The 23,160-nt window shown below is 51.4% G+C and overlaps 8 protein-coding genes across 8 annotated transcripts; 3 read left to right on the forward strand and 5 right to left on the reverse strand.

Annotated features, from left to right (window-relative positions):
* Window positions 1-342: 342 nt before the first annotated feature.
* On the forward strand, window positions 343-1,371 carry BDW70DRAFT_157286 (uncharacterized protein; the record flags this gene model as incomplete). The annotated part of the gene is made up of 4 exons (XM_073740325.1): window positions 343-406; window positions 459-886; window positions 969-1,269; window positions 1,328-1,371. 4 exons carry the CDS (start codon window positions 343-345, stop codon window positions 1,369-1,371), a joined length of 837 nt encoding a protein of 278 aa, XP_073598973.1.
* BDW70DRAFT_130468 (cytochrome P450) lies at window positions 1,270-3,504 on the reverse strand. The gene is made up of 3 exons (XM_073735816.1): window positions 3,122-3,504; window positions 2,795-3,070; window positions 1,270-2,742 (listed from the first exon to the last, which is right to left on the reverse strand). The coding sequence occupies exons 1-3, from the start codon at window positions 3,296-3,298 to the stop codon at window positions 1,573-1,575; spliced, it is 1,623 nt and encodes a 540-aa protein (XP_073598974.1). The 5' UTR covers window positions 3,299-3,504; the 3' UTR covers window positions 1,270-1,572.
* A 229-nt stretch (window positions 3,505-3,733) lies between these two features.
* On the reverse strand, window positions 3,734-5,665 carry BDW70DRAFT_117225 (argininosuccinate synthase). Its single transcript, XM_073734670.1, has 9 exons — window positions 5,550-5,665; window positions 5,445-5,486; window positions 5,366-5,386; window positions 5,233-5,304; window positions 5,046-5,170; window positions 4,498-4,986; window positions 4,368-4,447; window positions 4,239-4,314; window positions 3,734-4,188 (listed from the first exon to the last, which is right to left on the reverse strand). Exons 1-9 carry the CDS (start codon window positions 5,605-5,607, stop codon window positions 3,901-3,903), a joined length of 1,251 nt encoding a protein of 416 aa, XP_073598975.1. The 5' UTR covers window positions 5,608-5,665; the 3' UTR covers window positions 3,734-3,900.
* A 522-nt stretch (window positions 5,666-6,187) lies between these two features.
* BDW70DRAFT_130472 (NADH:flavin oxidoreductase/NADH oxidase) lies at window positions 6,188-7,821 on the forward strand. The gene is made up of 2 exons (XM_073735817.1): window positions 6,188-7,708; window positions 7,767-7,821. Exons 1-2 carry the CDS (start codon window positions 6,689-6,691, stop codon window positions 7,800-7,802), a joined length of 1,056 nt encoding a protein of 351 aa, XP_073598976.1. The 5' UTR covers window positions 6,188-6,688; the 3' UTR covers window positions 7,803-7,821.
* A 155-nt stretch (window positions 7,822-7,976) lies between these two features.
* On the reverse strand, window positions 7,977-9,621 carry BDW70DRAFT_157290 (putative salicylate hydroxylase; the record flags this gene model as incomplete). Its single annotated transcript, XM_073740326.1, has 6 exons — window positions 7,977-8,020; window positions 8,079-8,410; window positions 8,466-9,204; window positions 9,255-9,312; window positions 9,364-9,516; window positions 9,580-9,621. The coding sequence occupies 6 exons, from the start codon at window positions 9,619-9,621 to the stop codon at window positions 7,977-7,979; spliced, it is 1,368 nt and encodes a 455-aa protein (XP_073598977.1).
* A 3,198-nt stretch (window positions 9,622-12,819) lies between these two features.
* Window positions 12,820-14,306, reverse strand: BDW70DRAFT_157291 (uncharacterized protein; the record flags this gene model as incomplete). Its single annotated transcript, XM_073740327.1, has 2 exons — window positions 12,820-14,187; window positions 14,250-14,306. The coding sequence occupies 2 exons, from the start codon at window positions 14,304-14,306 to the stop codon at window positions 12,820-12,822; spliced, it is 1,425 nt and encodes a 474-aa protein (XP_073598978.1).
* A 1,852-nt stretch (window positions 14,307-16,158) lies between these two features.
* Window positions 16,159-19,634, forward strand: BDW70DRAFT_117443 (glutamine amidotransferase subunit DUG2). Its single transcript, XM_073734671.1, has 6 exons — window positions 16,159-16,627; window positions 16,699-16,824; window positions 16,883-17,014; window positions 17,068-17,613; window positions 17,663-17,849; window positions 17,900-19,634. Exons 1-6 carry the CDS (start codon window positions 16,388-16,390, stop codon window positions 19,612-19,614), a joined length of 2,946 nt encoding a protein of 981 aa, XP_073598979.1. The 5' UTR covers window positions 16,159-16,387; the 3' UTR covers window positions 19,615-19,634.
* A 404-nt stretch (window positions 19,635-20,038) lies between these two features.
* BDW70DRAFT_157293 (TAPT1 family protein) lies at window positions 20,039-23,068 on the reverse strand (the record flags this gene model as incomplete). Its single annotated transcript, XM_073740328.1, has 1 exon — window positions 20,039-23,068. One exon carries the CDS (start codon window positions 23,066-23,068, stop codon window positions 20,039-20,041), a length of 3,030 nt encoding a protein of 1,009 aa, XP_073598980.1.
* Between the last annotated feature and the right edge of the window lie 92 nt (window positions 23,069-23,160).

Raw genomic sequence — 23,160 nt, forward strand, 5'->3', positions numbered from 1 at the left:
CATATGGACCTACGAGCTAGCAGGTCTGTGGGTTGCTGCAGATGATCATATTCAACCACGAGGTAGAAGGTCATAGACCGGCTCAGAGCAATCATGTTGCGCTGTAAGCCTGGGGAGTAAAACCCCCGTCTCGAGGGAGCCCCACTCCCTCTCCAACTGATCGTCTGTGCTCGTGCCGGGGTCATGTATAGAGTGAAATGGCATTCTATTACTCGTCGCTACATCAGATAATTCACATGGCTATATTGCAGTATATATTGGATTATTATAAATAAGTAGCTGACTCTCGATAATACAACCATTCGCCTTCAAACAAGTTTTCTATCCAGACGTACCGCCAATATGCCTCCAGCAGCTACCGAAACGCCCCAAACCCAGCTCACCCTTGCCGGCAAAGTAATTGCCAGTGAGTCTTCCTCCTCATCCATCTCTTGACTCAGTCTCCTCTAACTCCCCAGTCACTGGCGCAAACCGCGGCATCGGACTGGGTGTCGCTGAATCCTGCCTCACAAACGGCGCATCCCACGTCTACTCTATCGATATCAGCACCCCCGAGCCAAACTCCGACTTCACCTTGCTATCCGATCGCTTTCCTGGAAAGCTGCACTCCATAACCGCCAACGTGACCGAAGAAGAAACCATCGTAGCCGCCATTGATGCCATAATTGCCGAAGCAGGCGGACTCCATGGAATGGTCGTGAACGCCGGCCGTACACATCACAAGGCCGCGCTGGATTTTACCAAAGAGGAGATTGACACGCTGTTTAGCGTTAATCTGTACGGGGCGTTCTTTACTGCGCGTGCGGCGGCAAAAGCGTTTATCAAGCAGGGTGTTAAGGGGAGTGTGGTCTTTACGGCGAGTATGGCTAGCTATAGGCCTAATAAGGTACCTTTTCCCAATTCTACCGTTACCACCGTACACTTGCAAGAAACAAGGGTGGAAGAAGGACTGATCGTATATGATGCAGCGCGTTCCTTCAGCCCCCTACGGCGCCTCCAAAGCCGGCGTTCGCAACATGACCCACACTCTTGCGATGGAATGGGCGCAGTACGGGATCCGAGTCAACAGTGTCTCACCGGGTCTTGTGCAGACCGCTATGACATACTGGGTGCCGCAGCAGCCGGATTGGGAGCAGCAGCTGAAATACTATGGGGGTATTCCGCGCCTGGCGCAGGTGCAGGAGTTGGGTGGTGCGTATGTGTACCTGCTTAGTGATGCAGCGAGTTATACGACGAGTATTGATATCCCGGTAAATGGGGTGATTGGAAGTAAGTTCTCTAACTGAGAGAGTGTGTGTGCGGTGCTGACATTTTTGTAGTTTGTTAGGGGATGGTCTGATAGGGTTCACGGAACACCGTCAATGGTCCTAGGTGCGTTGGTTGTTGCCATAGTGGACTTAATATTGTGTCTGCTCGGTTAGTGGTTGGAAAATTGCCAGAGATAGAATAGATCCAATGTCAAAACTGATCATTCCAAGCTCCCACCACCACTGACTGACCTATATGGGCGTTGGGATGGACTCCCGTCAAACGAGGAGCTAAAGTACTCAGTTCGATGAACATAGGATGAGATTACCACCCATCCAGTGGCGTCAGCCTCGCTACGACACCATCAACAGGCGAGATTGTCGCAGTCCTTCTAACTTCAAGCCTCTTTCCCGGATCTGCCAGTTCCATCTCAAACCTCCCCACCATCGCAGCAACCAGGCAAGCCAACTCCGCCTTTGCAAACCCCTGCCCAATACAGCTACGCGGCCCATGCAGAAAAGTCATCAGGGCGTAATTACTACTTGCCCCGCCGGTATTCGCTCTGCCTGGGCCGAGCCATCGGTCTGGATTGAATACGTGTGCGTCTGGTCCCCATAGTTCTGGGTCGTGGTTGATGACCTCGGGTGAGATGGTTAGTTGTGTGCCCTTGGGAAGCAGGGTACCAGCAAGTGTAGTGTCGCGGGCTGTTGTGCGAAACGTGATGGGGACGGAGGGATGGAAGCGGAGGACTTCGTTGCAGAAAGCATGGAGGTAGGCAAGGGAGTCTACAGCTTCTGCGGTTACGGGCTCTGGATAATCGGAAGAGATAGAGGGTAGATTGGAGCGGATTTCCTGCCTGAGTCGGGTCTGGATGTCAGGGTGTTTGCAGAGGGCGTAGACCGACCATTGCAGTGCCGACGAGGTAGTTTCGTGCCCGGCAGCAAGGAACGTCATCATCTGGTCGATGAGCTCGATATCTGTAAATTTCCCGCTGTTTAGAGCAACTGAGAGGATATCCTTCCCTCCCCCTCCGCCCTCTGCTTCGTCCGGGTTATGCTTGATCCGTTCTCGCTTCTCGCTGATGAGCTGCTGCGCCACTTGTCGGACGTATTTGGCTCCTTCGGCTATGTCCCTATTACGCTTTACAGGCAGCGCCATGACGAGTTCTTCGTTTCCCAGGACGAACGCGGCGGCGAATAGAAGTTTCAGCCAGAGCGGCGGGTCTTCGAGGATTCGGTGGTACTGGGCGGCAAGCTCGTTATGCGGGTCAGCGAGGGACCCAAAATCCCTGTCCATGCCTGCGAGCCCTATAATATCGAGTGTGGCTCGGCTTGCCCAGGGCCGAACAGTAACGGTATTATCGACAGTGTCCCTGCGATCCTGCAAGTCTTTCTCAATGCATTTCACCATTTCCACGCTCTTAGTCCAAAAGGTTGGGTAGAGATCTTTTATATGCCGGTAGGAGAATGCAGGCATGAGGTTCTTTCGATGTCTCTGCCGAAGAATTAGATCGAGCTCAGAGCTACTATAACACGGTAGAACGGACTTTGTGCTCCTGGCCTTCTACAAGAAGAATACCATGTTCTCCAGCAATACGGGCAAGGGAAGTTCGCATAGACTCGGGTTTTTGGTAGTTGTAAGCATTCCGGACAAGAAGCTCACTCAATGCTGTAGGTGTTGTTACAAGGACTTGTTCGATGTTTCCGATGATATAGTATCGTAGTAGCCCGTTGTTGGGAACCGATTTGGTCCAATTGAGCATACCTTCAAAGGGTGATATGACGACGTGTGTATCCGTATTTCCCTTGATCCATGACCGTTTCTGTGCTGTTAGCTAGGTATTGAAGCTAGATAGATAGGCGGAATAGCACACCGGAGGGGTAGGGATGTGCTTGATTGGGGTCAGATATTCTGGGTACAGGAATGAAGCGTAGATAATTTTCAGAGCTGTGAGGGCGATCGCAAGGACGAAGAACATGAATAAGTTGGAGGTGAGCACAGAGTATCCCACAACGCTCACATACAACATTCCCCATGGTATTGGAGCCATGTTGAGATTGGGCCTCGACGAAGGTGTAGATGGCAGTTAATGAGGACTTTATAACAAACACATTAAGTGAAGCAACGCCATAAGGTCAGCAGTAACGGTCAATAATTATAATTGATCTTTTATAGCCTCAAGTGCATCTGGCACTGCCACCTGCAGGGCCTCTGCATTTCGCGAGTGGACGGTCTGGTCTGTCATGGACAGGCCCGTTGACTTGGACATACCACGAGAGTTGACAGGCAGAAACAATTAGTTTAGTAGCGTAATCTGGTACAATCGTCAATCGCTGATTGGGTCCGGCTCACAGTCGGCAGGATTTTCGTCCGAGGACGCATTAGATCTGGAGAGTAATACTTGTGGCTGATATTACGTGCTAACCGAGTCTTACAGGTGAGTTTCAGACCACGTCTGGCCACCCTGAATGCGGAGAGAAACAGGTGCTGAAGTTGCGGGATATTTCCTCGAGCGTGTCATTCTGTATCACTTTTCTATTCCATTACAGAGCTATTCTAAACTTGCCATACAAAACTCATAAATCGCACAAACCTTCCCCGAAGGCGCTTTTTCATATTCACAATCGTAATTCGTACCAGCGATATCACATCTTACAGCTTCTCGCCAGCGGCCTGCTTCATCTGACCGTACTTCTTCAGACGGATGGCAGACACGCCAATGAATCCGGTGGTCTCGGTGGGAGCAAAGTCACCAATCTCGTCCATGCTGGACTCGGACATATCGTACAGCTTCTCGGTCTCAGAGGAACGGCCGAGGATGATCATGTTGCCCTTGTAGGCGCGGCAGCGAACCTTGCCGTTGACCGACTTCTGGGAGGCAGGGATGGCCTGCTCAAGGAACTCACGCTCCGGAGAGAAGTAGAGACCGTTGTAGAGGAGCTAACGGATCGTAAGCAACACTGACAGAGCTATGCAAGGATTGAACAAACCTTGGAGTAGTTGATAGTAACGAACTGGTCACGCAGAGCACGAACCTCACGGTCGAGCACAAGACCCTCAAGGTCACTATGAACGGCAGGTTAGATTTATCCAACAAAAATCGCACAAGCTTCACTTACATGTGTGCGGAGCGCAGGCAGGTGAGACCAGGGGTCTCGTAGCAGCCGCGAGACTTGATACCGATGAAACGGTTCTCAACCTAGTATATATTAGCCTCAGGCTCGACCCAATCATTTAAAGCAGGCTCACAATGTCGATACGGCCGATACCGTTACGGCGGGCGATGGCGTTGGCAGTCAAGAAGATGTCAACAGCGTCCGTAGCAGTCTTCTGCTGGCCGTTCTCGGTGTACTCGAGCTTAACGGGAAGTCCCTTCTCGAAGTGGACGGTGAAATCTTCGGGCTTGTCGGGAGCGGCAAGGGGGTCGACAGTGAGCTTCCACATGTCGGTGGGAGGAGTGATGTCAGGATCCTCCAGGATACCAGCCTCATAAGAGCAGTGGGCCAGATTCTCGTCCATACTCCAGGGCTTGGCCTTGGTGGAAGTGACGGGGATACCCTTCTCAGCGGCGTAGGCGAGAAGATCGTTGCGACCGGCGAAGCGCTCGTAGAAACGGGGGTCACGCCAAGGAGCGATGACTTTGATGTCGGGCTGGAGAGCGTAGAAGGCGAGCTCGAAACGGACCTGATCGTTACCCTTGCCGGTGCAGCCGTGGGAGACAGCAAAGCATCCTTCCCGCTGTTTTCCAATTGGTAAGTCAATGCTGCCAGAAATACATTGCAAATTAGAAGGCTAACCTTGGCAACTTCGATCTGAGCACGAGCAATGACGGGACGAGCCAGAGAGGTACCGAGGAGGTAGACGTTCTCGTAGATGGCGTTGCAAGCAATGGCGGGGAAGCAGAGTTCCTCAACAAACTCGCCTGTTTACCACTGCGTTAACTCCATCTCTTTGTGAATTTTAGCAGTTTTTCGAAACACATACGGCGAAGATCGACAACTTCGGCCTTGACGGCACCGAGCTTCAAAGCTTTCTCCTTGATGGCGGCGAAGTCCTCTAAAAGGCGGGAGTGTCAGAGCGCAAGTAGCGGTGGACAATTTCAAAGTGATCGCTTTACCTTCCTGGCCAACGTCGGCAGCTGATAATTCGTTAGTATCAGAGCAGACAGTCAAGTTCCAATTGAAGATGCTACTTACTGAAAGCGACAACCTCGTAGCCCTCATCGATGAGCCATTTCACTGTGTGTTCTCAATCAGCTTGGAGCACGCGGGGAATTAATTGACAGAACCGGGGAGACTAACAGATAACGCTGGTGTCGAGACCACCGCTGAAGGCGACACAGATCTTTCCTTTGCCCATGTTGGAGGATGTAGTGATGACAATGGGGAGAATCGAGGATTGGAAAGAGGAATTGAAGATGGAGGGGAAATATGAAGGAGGATTGACTCACACTACACCCCAAGAAAAAGTTTTGGAATGGACGGAGGCCGGGAGTGGAGGCACACCACTCCGACTCCGGACACTGATTGATGGCTTGGTTTCTTGGCACAGATAAGCGTCGATCCCTGGCCAGGAGCTCAAACCGTTTAAGTAACTCAAGAGTACACTTCAACACTTTCCTCCTTGACCGCTTGAAGCTCAGGCCGGGTACCATCACCGATCGATGTTACGAACCGTATAGTACCTCAGTATAAGACTATGCCTTTAGTTGTAGATCTCATGGTCTGGACTTGGAAAGATAAGCTGCACCTCTGCACCGGGCGGTGTCCTCGCATCACCTCCATCGCATACAGTCGCGGATCTGAGGGGGTATCTTCTGACTTTTGGGGATGGAGAAAAGACCAAAGCAGCATTCCAGCGTGAAACAGTCCAGTTGATCCGGATTCAACCTGCGGCCGAATTATCCGGATCCCAGCTGTTGGAGTATTGTTGTACCGAGGCTATCCAAAGTACTCCTGGGTAGAATAAGGTTGACATCACTGCATGATTTCTAAGCAGCTGCTACATGGAATCCCATTTAACCCCCCAAGCTCTTGGTCTGGCTTCTCAGTATAATTGACACAGACGGAATCAAAGTTTAGCCCAAGCTATTCTTAGCCACTTCTAGCCATGACATCAAAGCAAATCCCCGACATTGAAGTCAAGCCTGCTCCTGGCATCTCCTACTTTACCCCAGCTCAAGAACCCCCCGCCGGACTTGCAGCCGATCCGCAGTCTGATGGAGCGTCAATTCCCAAGCTGTTCCAGCCTCTCAAAGTGAGAGGTATCACATTGCACAACCGTATTGGGGTTCGTTGCTCCTTCAACTTGGCATCGCTCGATTTACATTCTGCTCTCAATTCGTTTGCGTGAATATCGGAAAAGGTCAATAAAAGTCGCTAATATTGGTTGCTGTCTATAGCTGTCACCCCTGTGTCAATATTCGGCAGATGATGGTCATATGACTGCCTGGCATATGGCCCATCTGGGAGGAATTGCTCAGCGCGGGCCAGGATTCCTGATGGTAGAGGCGACCGCGGTGGAGCCAGAAGGCCGTATTACTCCGCAAGACCTTGGTCTATGGAAAGACTCGCAAATCGAGCCTATGAAGGGAGTCATCGAGTTTGCGCACAGTCAAAATCAGATTATTGGAGTCCAGATAGCCCACGCAGGCCGGAAAGCCAGCACTGTTCCACCGTGGTTGTCTTCCGGTGACACTGCGACTGAGAAGGTGGGCGGCTGGCCAGATCGGGTCAAGGGTCCATCCAACGTACCATTTACGTCGCGATTCCCCGTCCCTAAGCAAATGACCAGGGATGATATCGAGAATCTGAAGACTGCTTGGGTGGCTGCAGTCAAGCGGGCTGTCCGCGCTGGCGCCGACTTCATCGAGATACACAATGCACATGGTTACCTCCTCATGTCTTTCTTGTCGCCTGCCGTCAATACGAGAACTGACGAGTATGGAGGCAGCTTCGAGAATCGCATCCGTCTCAGCATGGAGATTGCGAAACTCACCAGAGAAGCGGTGCCTGATCACTTGCCGGTCTTCTTGCGGGTTTCGGCTACTGATTGGCTGGAGGAGTCCCGCCCTGATCAACCAAGCTGGCGCTTAGAGGACACGGTCAAATTCGCAAAAGCCCTGGCAGAGAGCGGCTACGTCGATGTTCTTGATGTTAGCAGCGGTGGCACCCATGCAGACCAGCATATTCATGCCAAGCCAGGTTTCCAAGCGCCCTTTGCCGCTGCAGTCAAGAAAGCAGTGGGTGACAAGTTGCTCGTGGGTACTGTCGGAATGATCGACAGCGCTCACTTAGCGAACTCGTTGCTCGAGAAAGAGGGATTGGATCTTACCTTGGTTGGCCGTGGCTTCCAGAAGAATCCCGGGCTGGTTTGGGCGTTTGCCGAGGAGCTGGGTGTTGAAATCGGAATGGCAAACCAGATTCGATGGGGATTTGCGTCTCGTGGTGGTGGACCGTATCTGAGGAAGAGGTCAGGAAAGATATAAAGGATCAAAAATATAAGGGATCTTGGTCAACATAGACAGTGAGAAAGCCCTAGTAGAGCTTATATAAAGAGTCCGCAGGAATCGCAACAATGATCGGATTATTTCGTCTTAGTAGCGCTGTATATAATCGTTGAGGTAATATACAAATCTATTCCTGGCATATATGAAGCCGTCATCCCAACGCCGTGCAAAGTAATAGTAGTTGAAACAGAGTATATACAATTGGATCCCCCTCTCTTAATCAAAGGTGGTGTTGTACTGTTGAGAACGTGCGTTTGTGAAATTCTGGGCGAAGGATTAGCGCGTGTTTCTCCGGCAAAGCACACAAGAAGTTGAGACTCACCTTCCCACGTCTCCATCGCTGCCTTTTCCGCGTCCCACCCCCACAAGAATTCTTGCGTCTGCCTATCTGACCATTTATCCGGGTTCGAGCCTCCTTTCAGTGAAGCACGGAACTGTTCGTCTCGTGCCTCTTGCTCCGCGCCGTCTGGAAAATGCAGTGTGATACGGTTTGTTGAACCAGACTGCTGAACTGTCTCTGCGCGCTCTTTGCGGGATTTCTCATAGGCTTGAAGCGCAAGAGGAATCTCAGTCTTTGATGTGATGTCGGACAATAACACACCCAGTGCGGCGGCATCCTCCACGGCTTGAGCGGCACCTTGAGCAACGTATGGACTGATGACGAGTCAGTAAGTTAACAGTTGCCGTTTATCTCGAATGGAAAACTTACAGCATGGGATGGCAGGCATCCCCAATCATTGCCACAGAGCCCCTGATCCAGGTCTTCAACGGCGGGTGCAGACATAGCTTCCACTCGAGCACCTCATCGTCCGGAACCAGATCGATAAGCTTCGTGACTATCGGATCCCATCCCGCATAGTCGTCAACCATCTGTTGCTTTGAACCTCTTGTGGTCCAGGATTCCTCAACCCCATGGCGGTCAGGGTGGACAAGGACAATGTTAAAAAGTTCGTGATTTCGGACGGGGTAAGCAATGAGATGGCGTTCTGGGCCGAGCCACCGTGTCGCCTCTGGAACTTCTACCAGCTTCTTCAGTTCAGGATCGCTCTCCATCTCAGTCTTGGTGAGCATGATTCGGTATGCTGCATCCCCCGTGGGAATGGCCTGAGAGGCGCCCTCACCTAGTAGCTGATCGCGGATAATCGACTTGATCCCGTCAGCTGCAACAATAGCATCAGCCCTGACAACGGTGCCATTGACCAACACCACCGATGTAGATTCAAAGTCGACAGTTGCTACATGAGAATTCACTCGCAACTCCACATTCGGGAGTTCGAGCGCCTTTTCGATTAAAGCATTGTGGAGGTCTGCGCGGTGAACGACCACTTGTTGCCCGTAGGTCTTGTTCACGGGCATGGTCCCAAGAAGGCTTCCGTCTTGCCATCGTCGTACATGTATATGCTCCAGTGCAACATCTTTGGCATGTATTAACGGCGACACACCCCAGCCTAAATTCCATTAGAGCGGTTTTCTGATTCTACCATCAAGGCACACTTACGGTCAAAAAGCCTTAGCATGTTGGGAGAAACTTGTATACCAGCGCCGACTTCCATAAGCTAATACATGCTTATCAGTGCGTGTGCCTTTGCTTGACAACTTTTGCATACCTTTGGAGCTGACTCCAAGATAGTGATATGATGACCTCGCAAGCCCAAAGTTAGGGCCGCCGCCATACCACCGATTCCTAAACCCGAATTCTCGTCAGCTACTGTCCGACATACTACGCATTGCGCAGTCGGAATCGCCCACACGTACCAGCACTACAGTCTTCCAGTTAGCCTGAGAAATGCCGGGTCAAACGAAAGCCAGGGGACTTGCCCAACAATGACAACCTCTAGGGGCGTCTTAGCTTGCGGTATCTGCATGACGATTTGCTGACTTGGTGGTTAAATGCTACTCGTCCTTGAATCGAATCTGGCCGGCAGAAAGCAAAATTTGAGCAATGGCAGTTGATCGCGGACAACCCGGCGTTTCGGAGGTCACTGACCCTATAATGGATATAGCTCGCAGCCGGGGTGTATGGCCTAGTTATAAAAGACCATTCAACTGCAAGATTGACTTCCTGGGAGAAAGCTTAGTATTTTTATATCCGGAATCCCACCATCTGTGTCCGGTAATTGCGGCAACGACTACGGAATAGCAGTCCACGAAGCTCCCCCCCACTTGACCTGACGACGTTTTATTCTAGCACGAGCAACTTTCACCCGTGATTCAATTGACCTTATATCACGTCTAGGAAATATGCTAATACGGCTCCTCTCAAAGAACAAGCCTACACAAACTTAGGGTGGCGAGGCCATAAACGCCGGAAAATCCTGAAAGCTGCTTTTCGCTACGAGTACTCTGGGCCACACCCGGTGGCCGAAATCGCCTCTCGGGACAGACTCGGCGGGCCTCGAATCGTGGGCGGAACCCAGGAGTTCGTGTGGAGGTGGCCCCGTTCGGCTCTTTCGACCGTTGAATTTGCCGAGCGCAGCATTCCTGTCCCTACTCCAGAGTAGATAGGACTCGGGGCTCACTCGTTTCACTGCTTGCTATAACCTCCTATCACTGGATCATGCCATAATACTACCCATATTTTCATCATGACTTGGACCATTAATCAAACAGCTACTGGTGTGATTACTGCGGCAAATCATAGATACGAACTGCCGAACAACAATGTGCCCCAAACTATAGCGGACCATCGCAGCTCGTCTTCACCTTGTCTCTCGAAGACCCCAAGGAGGTTTAGGAATTGAAGTAAATCGGCGGCCCGAGCTCCGTCTTCCCACCGGCTTCTCAGACATTGAGTAAGCGTAAACATCGTACATAAAAATCAGTCAGGTTGGCAAGAGTTAACCCTAGCCTTGCCTACTCGAAACCGAGTTCGTACCTTCAGTCACCACGAGACAGTCTTCTCTGCTTCCGATGAGCATCATCTCCACTCATATGCAGTCCATACTCCATCCACCCGCCCTTGACCTTTTCCTCCCCGAGGTGCGTATGGGGTTGGGGGAACCAGCATAGCTGTACCCGTGATCACTACATTGGAACGAAGAAATTCAGATGCAGATCTACAATCTCCAGTCCCTTATCGAACGGAAAAATTAACGTCCTAGCACCTACAAAGCACACTCTCAAAAGGTAGTTGGGATTGTCTAATATTTAACGGTCACAGACGACAGTTGAATGGAAGCATAGGGTTTCTTCTTCACTGGAGTCCCCGTGTCTAGCCCCACGATCGGATGAATGGGCACTGGAGCAAGCTCTGTTACGGTGTACTGCTAATATGGGAACTAACTCTGAGCACATGCTGTGGTCACTCTAGAGGGTGCCACGCTTCTATTTATATGAGGCTACATGTCTAATTTACAATTGCGGAGCTCGGCAATTGGAACTGTACTTTCAATGCCGGAGGTGGATTCTTCGTCAATTTACACTCGGAGCACATCCCAGAACTGTCTGAGATTCATGATGTTACTGTTCGCCTCTAGCGATCCAAGGGCCTTCCATGTTTCCTAAACTATGTGTCTCTGGCAGACTATGGCCATAGTGTCATCCGCCATTGGAACGGGCGGGATTGGCCTATCACAACGAACTTGTGTCTTCACCGTATCGAGACAATCTTTTTTAAATTATACCCTGATCTACAAGTGCCAATGCCACTCAATACACCCTCTCTACCCAGCTGGCTGCAGGTGCACCTTTCTCGTCAATGTTGAAGGCGACGCACACTGGAGACAGGGTTGTGAGTGATATTGTCCAGCAGACTGGAGCGTGTGCGGTACTTGCGCACCGAGAAAATATCTAGTAGCTCGCCTGAGGACGTCGAGCCCATACAAATATGTCGACGTATTCTACGTATTTAGTCACCTTCAACCCAGTCCTTACCCGTATGACGTAGCGGACACATCATCAAAACGGCGCCATTATTATAAAATAAAGGCAGTATCTTTAGGCATGAGCGATGTCTATGAGCGTGACCGTGGGAGTGCCATTATAGAGGTGACTTTGAAGGCAGGCCAACCAGAAGCTATCGTTCTGGACAAACATGAACTACTCCCAGGCCGGTCAGGTCACGAAAAGCATCTATTCTCCCAACCTTGTCGGGCGTAATGAGAATTGGAAAATGGTTTCGAAGCCCTGGTCGGTACATAACGAACGGCGGTCGTCGCCCTTGTCCTGCTAGGGACATCGAGTTGGTGCACCCATGGAAAGGAGCGTCCATCTGGTATAATCCCATAAGAAGTAGCATCCGTCATATGCTTGATCGCAGCTTCCGCCGGCGTTTCTGATCGTCTCTGGAAAGAGCGATGGTCACCCGACTCCCATTGCACTCACCTTATTGAAATCAAGCGATCTCGAAAAGAGTCAGGAGTTCAGCTTGAAATAGAAAGGATCAGGATGGATGCTGTTGAGGAAAGACATGATGGTTCCGAGAGGGAAGTAGCGACCGGCCACTGGGCGGGCCGGCTCCTGGTTGCATTTGTCTATCGGAAAAAACCCATTTTCGAAAGGGGATGGTGTTAGCCAAGCTCCAAGGTAGGCTCGGCCAATTCGGTGGCGTTGATTGTTTGGAGGCACGAATTCGTTCAATGGGGAAGAGCGATTGTCGGCTTCGTTACACCTGTCCCGTGTATGGCGTATACGCATTTTGATTCACTTTACGTATAGCCGGCATTACTAGCAAAAAGTGTACGCGTTGATTATATGCGTGTGACTGATATATCCATTGCGCTCAGTATGTATAGGTATAATCATGTACAGTCATTCAACAATCTATGATGCAAAGGAGTGTTGTATCCGTTCCAACGCCGATAGAAAAACGCTTGCAAGTGACTGAAAAAGCTAACTAGAAGAAGCGAGAAAATGCCGGTGTAGATCAAGTGCTGAGATGCTGCGTAGGAAAAAAGTCGTACTGATAATGGTGAGGGCTGTATGGTGCTGATAGCCCGTCTGTCGGTACCTATAATTAAGGTCATCGAATTGAAGAGGTCGTAAACGTATGCAAGGTGGTATCGGCGTCGAGTAGGTAGTTAATATGTACAATGAATGTCAGGGAATCGGTCGAGCTGGGTCTATCAAGCAGTGAACATCAGGCGCAGGCGACTAGACCGTTTCACTTTTTCCTTGGGTTTCTTGCTCTTGTCTTTGTCAGAATGTCGCGACTCGGATGCTGAGGGAGCCCTTGAGGGGGTCTTCGAGGGCGCCTTTGACGGGGCTTTGGAAGGAGCGGCCTTAGTGCGCCTTGAAAAGATCGATTCTGCCCTCGTATCCACTTTGGTTGGGGCATGGCTGTGACTGTGCGTAGATCGAGAATGGCGGGAACGGTGGGACCGGCGGGAAGATGCGACGGACTCATCATCGTTGAACTTGAAGCGTGGGTCCCGGGACATGCGGGCGGTGGTTATGTCGATGCCGGACATTGCGGCAGCCCTGGGCGTGATGAACTCGCCGTCCACGGAGGTTGCAACGCTTTCGGCCTCTGCATCTGCTACACCTCGTCGCCACATCTCCACGGAGTTGAGGCAGTCGGTGTTGAATTCGATCATCTCGTCCATTTGCCTGGGGTCAGATTGTTCTTCGAATACTTCTTCTTCACGCAGAGCGCGGGAAGGCTGTTGTAGCTGCTTGACAATCTTGTAGCCGCCGAACATAACGATCGTGGCTGTGAGGCCGACACCAGCGGCAATCAAAAACTGCGGGCTGGCGAGCAAAGCCCAAATCATTGGCGCTGAGGTTTTCAGCATTGTGAGCGCCGACGGTGCCATCTTGCCAGCGACGTTGCTGATTTCCGCAAGAGTAAGCGCCACCGCTGCCATAGCATCTGGGTTCTTTTGAAGATGGTCGATGGTGGCTGTCGCGGTGTGCTGTACGCAGTTGGCCTCCTCCAGTAACCACTGGGCGCGGCTTACAAGGCCGCTCAGTTCGGGATCGTCGATCGACTGAAGTTGCTGATCTCGTGGAGATCCTCGCGGAGCTATGGCGGATGGGTGGAACTCGCCATAGGCTAGGTCCATGTCTATATGCGCGTCGGACTTAGAGCGAGCAGTAACAGGGCGAGCGTCCGGTTCTCGAATGGTAATATCATGATGAGTGTGACGTCGGACCATTTCAGTTGGAGGCTCGTAGTGAGACCGCGCACGGGACGCGGAAGAGTGCAGATCCTCTTCGTAGACCGACCCGCCGCGGGGGCGGTCGTATTGATATTGGCTTCGGCTCGAATATTGATGATGATGATGATGATGATGGCGATGATGTCGCGAACGACTCCTCTGCGAGGACGCGACAGATGGGGCGTCTTCAATAGTATAGTTCTGAAGCGCCCTCAGTGCTTCTCGCTCAGCAATTTTCTCCGCGATCTTCAAATTCCGCTCGGCTTGAACTTGAGCCTTGCGCTCGCGGTAGGCGTTTTTGGCATGGCTGAAGACACCGAACAAGTGTTTGCTCTGTTGTAGCATGGATTAGAGTCATCGCCAGTTATCAATAGACAGGGGTACTATATACGCACCGTGCTGACGACCTGCCCAGACTTGTCAATGACCGCGATGGTCTCGCCGAACGGCATATTGATAAAATACTCGTGCAAGAACTGGCGGCAACAGTAAACTGGCGCCTCTCAGGGACCTAAACCGACCAAATGGAAATCAAATGACGAGGAGCATTGATAAATGATCGGCGACGTCAAAGGCCTCGCTAGGAGGACGAGCGGTGTAGTATTTTTTTTTTTTTTTTTTGATAGTCTATATTAAGACGATGCCGGTAAGTCGGGTCCAGGTGGGGATTTAACCGCGATCTTCTTCTGTACCCACGATGCGGTCTGGGCCTTATATTGGCGTTCTTAATAGAGTGACAGATATGCAGAGAAGGCGAATTTTCGCAAACGGTGTTGCTAGAAAGCTGTTGCCTGGCGACAAAGTTGGCTGTTCAGCTGCGAAAGGTGGTGGTATATGATCAAGAAAGGCAAATGGCGGCAATATAACAACGCATATGCACAGCGATAACCGCGCCACGACGGCGTTCCGATAGAGTAAAAGAACACGGAGCAGGGGGTATGAGACTGAAGAGAAAAATAGAGGAGGCTGGGGTTTGAGCGACGCGGCGTCTAAAAGGGCACGAAGCAACGAACAGGAGACCAAGTTGCAGAGAGAGAGGATGACTGGTTGGGTGCCGATGAAGCTTGGAACAAGGCAACAAAATGGTGCTCAGACTGACGGCCGCAGCACCCGAATGGCTGCCAGGTTCTGTAGCCGATCCGTGGGGATCAAGTGGTGAGCTGGCTCGCTTCAGGGCGATCGCTCAACTGAAGATGCATCGCTGGATTGGCTGAAGCAGCCTGGAAGACGCTTGGGACCTCGTTAGGTACATGGAGTCGGGTACTCATTAATTTCCAGCATTTTAAGACCATGGCAAAGATGATGCCTAATGGACTTTTGATATCGATGACAAGAAACTCGGTGGGATGCTGAAGGATCATGGTGCCCGGAGGAGTCCGAATTGTCCGCTGTGATTGAGCTTCAAATGGCGGTGATGATACGGCACCTGATTGGTTTCCAGTTGCACCGCCACGGTGGCTGGTGTTGATGTCACGAGGCCCCCTATACTTGAGTACTGCGTGCGTCTTTACAGCTTGAAACGGGAGACAGACGAGTCAGAGCTCTCAAGTTATGGATCGCTCTTTGCCGGCTGCATCAGGAGACTGCAGGGTGAATCTTTCCGGATCTCCGATCGTAAAAGACTGCTGGGATCCTAGCAGCGTAGCAATCAAGTGAGTTACACATGCGATCAATTCAGAGTCCAGTCAGATTCTATCCTTGGGCCTGAGTTCCTTGCGGATACCTTACTTAGCAGAGACAATCAGGGGAACCACTGGGACATCAATGGGGCATCACTGGGGCTGGCTGGCGGGCAGTTCTCGATTGAAATATTTATCGCAATCCCATGACCGCAAAGATAGGGGATGCAGCATCCCACGTTCTGGATCAGCCCAGCCAACCCTCAGGTCCTCCCAAGGCCTCCCACCCGGTGAGAGTCTCCTTCTCTGCGTCTTTTCTTATTCCATTCCTTCTTTCATTTCAATGCGCGCGGCGACAAAGACTCAGCAGCCATGGCCCAACTCGCCTCGGACGCTTTGTTGACACGTTTGTTATGGGAACCCAGGTTAGTATGCGATTTCCATTCCATAAGTCCGCGTAGAACCAAGCATTCATAGTACGAGTAGCAGACAGACGATGGTTAACGCAGAGCAGGAGGAAGTGCTGCTGGAAGCATCCCGACCGCGCAGGTGAGTGAGTGTGAAGAGGGAAGATGTCTGCACCGCCACAGCATTTGATCATCGCTACACCCATTCTTCTTCCCTGCCAATTTTTTATGTCACCACCGTCAAGGGAGATCACGACATCAAGCAGAGGCATCAAATGTTCACTGCTGTCTATGTATAGACTACAAGCCTGCCTGCTGCAATCTGCTTAGTGAAGTTTTAATTTCTCTTCTGGCGTTGTGTGTGCGCGTGCGGACTGAAGGTTCAAGTCACGTGGTTTCTCCGTGTCACTCCCAGGCTTCTTGTTCTTTCTTCTTCTCTCCTAAATCCCGTGAACCTCAATAATAATCAGATCTGAGCGCAAGATAAGGATCTAGGCTGAGTCTGCAATGGACAATACAGGGCTCGCTGAGTCCGATAGCCCGTCGGACATTGACGAGCAGACTAAAGCGTGGGAGTCCGATCCTCGGTCTGTGAGAGCCCATCTCGCTCAAACCGACGGCGTTGATGACGCAGTCCCTCAAATTGAATGCGGCATTGGACATCGAGTACAGGCTAGTCGATCGGTTCTAGCGCTCGTGGTAGACGAGGATTGCGTTTTCGCCGGTCTCCAGGGGGGAGACATTGTAGTATGTGCTGACTCATTGATACCATGATGACTGGATATAGCAGCAAAAGACAGAAAACTTATGCGTCACAGGCGTGGTCTCTCGAGAACTACGACCTTGTTCTCTCTGTTCGTGCTCACCAGGAAAGTGTTCTGGACTTGTACCTTTCGGAAAAGGGAGACCTGCTCTTCTCCAGCGGAGGCGATTCTGTCGTCAATGTACAAACCCTCTGATACGGCTACTGTATATCTCCCAGTTGCGGCTGACTAGTTGTAGGTTTGGTCTACCCGGACCTTTGAGCGGCTCTATTCCATCCATTCCCACCATGATGTCGGTGATCTCTTTGCCGTGTCATACTCGCCGAGCTTGAACACCGTTTACTGTGGTGCCCAGAACACCAGTATCCAAGTAAGCATCTTCTATTTTCTCGAAATATCCGTGCCTCTGTCTGACTTCTCAAGTGGTGCAGCCTTTCTCAATCAGGAGCAGCATCTACTCAGCAATCAGCCGCTCATTTATCCAAGCGAACACATCGTTTCTTTGACTCTAAGGGTCCTGATGGCACTTGCGCTCCTCGAGCGGACGGCCAATCTGTGGCCGACGGCGGCCAGGTACTCACCTTCAAGCGTGATCATCACAATCTATTTGCTCACCACGGGTACGTTTACACCATGACTCTTGTCCGAGGGCTGCTCGAATCCTCGCCTAACGACGAGGTTCTCTTAACCGGAGCGGGCGACGGAGTGGTCAAGCTCTGGCGCTTGGAGCAGGGGAAACCCGATTCTGCCCCCGCGTTAATGGCAAGGTTGCATAACACGGATCCTGTACTCTCGGTAGCAGTTGAAGGATCGTTTCTCTACTGTGGTTTGTCTGGCGGTGCTCTAAACATCTGGAACTTAGATTCCCATCAGCTCGTGAAGCGAATCGCTGCCCATACCGGTGATCTGTGGGCGGTAGATATCATCCACGGAATGGCCGTGTGCGGAGATTCAAACGGGATCGTAAAGGTACGCTCAGATCCAGATGTGAGAATTTCACCGCTAAACCAGTGTATAGAAATTCAACTCACGATTTGAAGAAGTTGGCAGTTGGGCCGCTCATGAAGGCACTATGCTGGCTTCTGCTGCCGGTAGGTTTAAGGATCGGCATATCTACGCTACCGGAGGAAATGACAATACTGTTGGAATATGGGATTTGACCGACGTGTCTTTGTCTGCGAGCGAGAAGCCCCCAATCGACAATGGTGGGTATCTTGTCCTACCTGACATCGACTATTTACTGACATGGATATAGATGAGATGGTAAGCTGCCTCGCCAAGCTGGTAGCTTTCAAGACGATCTCAGCCAGTCCAAAGTTCGCCGGCGAATGCAACCAGGGTGCAGCTTTCCTCCGCCGGCATTGCATCTACTTAGGAGCTAAGACGAAGCTTTTAACCACCGGCGAGGATACCAATCCCATTGTCTTCGCCCGGTTTAGTGCGACATCGCCTGAAACAACAAATAAGACGATTTTGTTTTACGGACATTATGATGTGGTCGGAGCGGACGCTAACCGGCAGAGGTGGAAGACGGATCCATACCAACTAACTTCTATGGACGGATTCTTGTACGGCCGTGGTGTATCCGACAATAAAGGCCCTATCCTCGCCGCTTTGTACGCAGCGGCAGGTCTGGCGCGGCAGAAGACCCTTCGATGCAACGTTGTATTTCTCCTAGAGGGAGAGGAAGAGTCCGGGTCCCAGGGCTTTCACGAAACAGTTCGAAAGCACAAACAACAGATTGGGCCGGTGGATTGGATTTTGCTGGCTAACAGTTACTGGCTGGATGACTATAACCCATGTCTTACATATGGGCAGCGTGGAGTGGTCCACGCGAATTTAATCGTCACCAGCGACCACCCAGATCTGCACAGCGGTATTGACGGCAGTTCGCTGCTAGATGAGCCCCTGAAGGACTTGACTATGCTGCTCGGTACTCTAGTGGGACCCAAGGGCAAAGTCAACCTTCCCAGTTTCCAGGACCCTGTTTTACCATTGACCGACGTAGAAAGGGAGCGATATGGCGCGATCGCCGAGATTCTTCTCAAACAGCATCCACAAATTAAGGATGCTGGCGCCCTAATTGATTCACTCATGCATCGCTGGCGAGAGCCGTCCCTCACTATCCACTCTGTCGAGGTCCCAGGTAGCAGCAAGAGTGCAACCACAACTATTTCGCGCAAAGCAAAGGCTAGTCTTTCCATCCGCATAGTACCGAACCAGTCAGCCGATGAAGTTGCCGCCGCATTGACTCTATATGCACAAGAGCAATTCGATCAACTGGAATCGCAGAATGAGCTCACTGTTGAAATTACCGGAACCTCTGATCCGTGGCTAGGAGACCCAGACAATGAGATATTCGAGACATTATCGGAGGCCATCACAGCAGCCTGGACGCCCGACCAACAGAGTCTTAAGCACCAGTATTCACTCCCCCTACGCGCCATCGGAGATCGCACAGCTAGCCCAAGAGGAGCGAAGGATACCGTTACCAGCGCCCTTCGCCGCCAGGACTCAGAGGACAGCTTAGCCTCTCATATCGATCGAATCGTCATGTCCACAACCACCTCCAAAACGACCACGCGCCATCGAAGCTCGTTAAGCACCACTGTCCCCACCTCTTCAACACTCACAGGACAATCGAACAAGCAAACAGCAGATTCAACAACTGCATCATCTTCCCCCGGTCCCGCCGCAACACCATCCGCTCCATCACCAACAGGCACAGACGGTCCAGCCGAGGTATCCCGTGAAAAAATTGGCGTACGACCCATCTACATTCGCGAGGGCGGCTCAATCCCAACAATTCGCTTTCTAGAAAAGGAGTTCTGTGCCCCTGCGGCTAATCTGCCTTGTGGACAGGCGAGTGACAACGCGCATTTGTATAATGAACGGCTACGAGTAGAAAATCTGTATAAAAGTCGGGAAATCTTCAGTTACGTGTTTTCGCGGTTGCCGGAAAAGACCTGATTTATTTGTTTAGCAGAGCGGTGACAGTTAGAACGCTGGTTAGAACATAGTCTCTTCAGTTCCCATACTTTGCCATCTTATACTGCAGTCTCTGAATATGGATTTTTGTAGGACCAGCGTATGCATAAAAAAACTTTGTGGGATAAGCCGCCCCGCGTTTTAAAGGGAAGGTGGGCATTGTGCTTCAAGCCTTCTTACTGGAACGAGGAATCGAGTTGTAGTGTGGGCAAATTGTCTAGGCGAGAGGCTGAAAGGACAAAAATGATAGAGGAACAACAATCCCTCAAGATGTTGCAGGTATTGGACATCAGGGCTAGGCAGAAATTATTGCGATTATCACGTATATTATGCCTCTTAGGGAGACACATTAAGATATGATCTACGCTACAGTATGTACATGTACTATATACAAGATGACGCCAGGTTACCAAATCCTCTTTGCGACCATCTCGTACCGTTGGACATGATCTAAGTGCAAATCATCCCCATACGCACCCTTACCCTTCTGACTCGCCTTCTCCTTCTCTTTCAGCTTGCGCAGACTTTCCGGGTCGTCAAGGTAGATCCAACGCCGGCTGTCTTCGTTGACTTCAACTGTACCCCAGCCACCAAAACGTCGAGCGCCGTCTACCGCGTAGTCTCGTGCACGCGGGGGTCCATGGTGGTCCGAAGCACTGGGAATGGCGGAAGAGGAAGCTGCGGCTGCGTGTTCTGCCTCCCGCTGCTTCATCGACTTGTAGCGGGATCTTGCACAGGTCAGAAGAAGCATGCCAAGAAGGAGCTTGAGAATCAGCAGAAGGACGAAACCGGTAAGGACCAGAACAACTGTGAAGATATAAACGGAGTGATCAGCTGATGGCATAGCGTTGGCTAGCACTCGTCGAAACCATGCTTCGGCATGAGCTGCTGTTGCTGGGAAAATCGTTCTTAAGGTAATTGGAGGCGGCGAGGGTACCGGGCCTGCCGGCACGTACTGGCTATGAATGGCTGCGAGAGATGTGGTCTCAACCGCAATGGATGAGGAAGGCGACAGGGGGGGAGGTTGAGGGAGCAGTGCAGCCAAGAACATCTGATACGTCTGTACAGAGACGCGGAAGAAGAGGCATGAGAGTGGAATAATGGGCAGGCCTATACGGCGCATCAAGTTCTGGTCACCAAAGGCGTTGGTATAATAGTCCTTGGCGAGGATGTCTAGGAACCGACCGTAGATCGCGGGTCGGGTGTTGTTGAATTTGCTGATGTATGCATGTTTGAGCCAGTCGACAAACATTTCCGAGCCCAGAACTATCAGGAACGGACCAAGTACCTGGGCCAGCGCCGGCAGAAAAGAATTGACGTGGCTAAAGGAGGCCATGAGAGACGATGGAACGAAAGTGAAGGCCTGCGGAAGGATCGAGGTCGACGATCTTGGGGGTGTCGACAGCAGCGTGCTGTTCGTTGCAGAAGACGTGCCGCTCACGCTTGTACTGATCAAATTGCCCCCAAAACTGAACGCACCGGTTTCGACTATGTTTCGCGACGCAATTATCGTAAGCATGAGCCATAGTTGGAACCGCTCCACCACATCCGCGCAAGTGAGTTGAAAAAGGTTCTCCTTTTCGAACTTCTTAAACACTGATCCTTTAATCTCCACAAATTGATTCGAGAGTAGTAGGGTGATCAAGGCGTTGGAATATGAGTTCACAGCCACATTCAATGTCATCACTTGGTAGAAGAGAGCCATGGAGTGAATGACCGTATAGACCAGCGCTAACAGAAAGAGTCCAAATGGCCGGAATATCTTGCTGCGCCCGTCCGGGCGGCGTTCTAGTGCCTCGCGGGAGAATAGACACTCTAAAACATCTTGACCGATAGCAGCAAAAAGACGGTCACTGACCTCCAGCACATTGTAAATAACGTACAGCTTGATGGCTGCTTGTCCACGGATCCAATGATACATACGACTTGCATCGAAGTACATGAGGACAGTACAAGTCGTAGCCATCAACAGCCCCTTGAGGATGTCGGCCTTGTCGTCTGGAAGCAACGCCGACGGGGTAGACCTCTGCCTTCGATGTCGGGGGGTATCTGAACGGTGTCGGCGCCGCGGCTCCGATATAGAGGACTTGGCATCTCGTTCAGCTGAGGGTGCGTTGGTCGTTGATGATACTGAAGGCTTTCGGTTCCGTCGTCGCCATACCCGCCCGATACCCTTCCTAACGAAGCTGGCCAGATATCGAGCCTCAGCAGCCAGATTCGTGACCCAGGATTGTACTAGAATATAGACCGCTTTGATAAAACGGAGAGGGAGGATTGTAAAAGAGTGCAGCCAAGCGTCCAGACATGCCAGGATTCCGAACCACAGCACCTGCTCCAATGCTGGGGGAAGCACCAGAAAGTTAACCAATCGCTCTAGCTTCACACGCGCAGATTCATATGGGAAGTCAGTGATGGAGGGCCGATGTATATACAGTGGAGAAGGGCTGCCCGAAGCAAGTTCCAGCTGTAAATATGTGGGAATGGATGCTGGTGGTAAAGGGATATTCTGCGGTAATGGAGAAGGTAAGGCTGTCTCCAGTGGCGGTGGGGGACTTCTGAGATTTTTCGGTTCAGCTTCCCTGCTGACAGAAGGGCGCTCCTGCCTATGGCGAGAAGTCCACGTCTGCGCCAGGCGGTCATTGTTGATCCCTGGCAATGTCTGTTTCCGAGTAGATTGAGGCGTCGAAACAGTGCGGCCGATATGAGGACGCGTCCGAGTCGACGGCGTCCTGAGACCTAAACCGTTTAGAGCCTCCGCACCATCGGAAGCATCTTTAAGTTGTGGTGCTGAAATTTCGTTTGAGGAAGTTTTGGATTCACCATGAGAGTCTCTGGAAATTTCCGACTCAATTGGGAAAAGCAATGGTGGGGGGCCATCGGAGTATACCAGCTTTCGACTGTGCTCTTGATCGCAGTGAGTAGCAGCGCGATAAGGGATAGACTGCGGGGACGATGTAAGCTCCTGTATCTTAGCCTCGGAAAGCTTTAGAGTTCGTTCACGATCTTTGTCCTTGTTGATAGCAGATGACGGCTCCTGAGTGAATCGATGTAATGCAGCAGTAGCTTCAGAATTCTCGAGCACATCCACCAGCGACGTGCGATGTAGCGTACGGTTTTCTGAGCCTTGTTTAGCAGCGGATTCCTCGGAGTGCTCGAAGACCAAACCGAAGGCCTTTTCTGACGTTATTGAAAAGTGGCCACTTTTCGCATCGCCGGGTTCCTGACAATCACGATTTCCATCTCCGACCATTCTCCCAGTTGTAGCAAAGTTTTCACGTTGTATGTCTATCGGCTCAATATTTTGAACCGTCTTTCTGGATGTAGGCTGGGGAAAGTCGGTTTGCGGAGAAGCTCCAGCATCTGCACTCGGGGTCGCTCGATCAGTAGCGGCTGGTCGCTTCCCTGGGCTGCTGTGTAGTCCGTTGACGTCAGGCATTGCGACTGAGACGTCAGTTGAGGCGACTAGGCGAAGATGATAGTGTCCTCAGCACAACCTACGTCTCAGCTGCGGTCTTCAAAGCGAGATTC

The sequence above is a fragment of the Aspergillus foveolatus genome (assembly GCF_047715535.1).
Source record: "Aspergillus foveolatus strain CBS 279.81 unplaced genomic scaffold BDW70scaffold_8, whole genome shotgun sequence".
Taxonomy (NCBI): domain Eukaryota; kingdom Fungi; phylum Ascomycota; class Eurotiomycetes; order Eurotiales; family Aspergillaceae; genus Aspergillus; species Aspergillus foveolatus.

Excerpts from the sequence above, each read along its gene's own strand:
- BDW70DRAFT_130468 (XM_073735816.1), bottom strand. The coding sequence starts at position 3,298 with ATGGCTCCAATACCATGGGGAATGTTGTATGTGAGCGTTGTGGGATAC. Across the intron at positions 3,071-3,121 it reads AGCACATCCCTACCCCTCCG|AAACGGTCATGGATCAAGGG; the intron begins GTGTGCTATTCC and ends CTAACAGCACAG. Across the intron at positions 2,743-2,794 it reads TAGAAGGCCAGGAGCACAAA|AGACATCGAAAGAACCTCAT; the intron begins GTCCGTTCTACC and ends ATTCTTCGGCAG.
- BDW70DRAFT_117225 (XM_073734670.1), bottom strand. The coding sequence starts at position 5,607 with ATGGGCAAAGGAAAGATCTGTGTCGCCTTCAGCGGTGGTCTCGACACC. Across the intron at positions 5,387-5,444 it reads CTACGAGGTTGTCGCTTTCA|CTGCCGACGTTGGCCAGGAA; the intron begins GTAAGTAGCATC and ends ACGAATTATCAG. Across the intron at positions 4,448-4,497 it reads GTATCGGCCGTATCGACATT|GTTGAGAACCGTTTCATCGG; the intron begins GTGAGCCTGCTT and ends AATATATACTAG.
- BDW70DRAFT_130472 (XM_073735817.1), top strand. The coding sequence starts at position 6,689 with ATGACTGCCTGGCATATGGCCCATCTGGGAGGAATTGCTCAGCGCGGG. Across the intron at positions 7,709-7,766 it reads CTCGTGGTGGTGGACCGTAT|ATAGACAGTGAGAAAGCCCT; the intron begins CTGAGGAAGAGG and ends ATCTTGGTCAAC.
- BDW70DRAFT_117443 (XM_073734671.1), top strand. The coding sequence starts at position 16,388 with ATGGACAATACAGGGCTCGCTGAGTCCGATAGCCCGTCGGACATTGAC. Across the intron at positions 16,628-16,698 it reads TCCAGGGGGGAGACATTGTA|GCGTGGTCTCTCGAGAACTA; the intron begins GTATGTGCTGAC and ends TATGCGTCACAG. Across the intron at positions 17,614-17,662 it reads ATTCAAACGGGATCGTAAAG|AAATTCAACTCACGATTTGA; the intron begins GTACGCTCAGAT and ends ACCAGTGTATAG.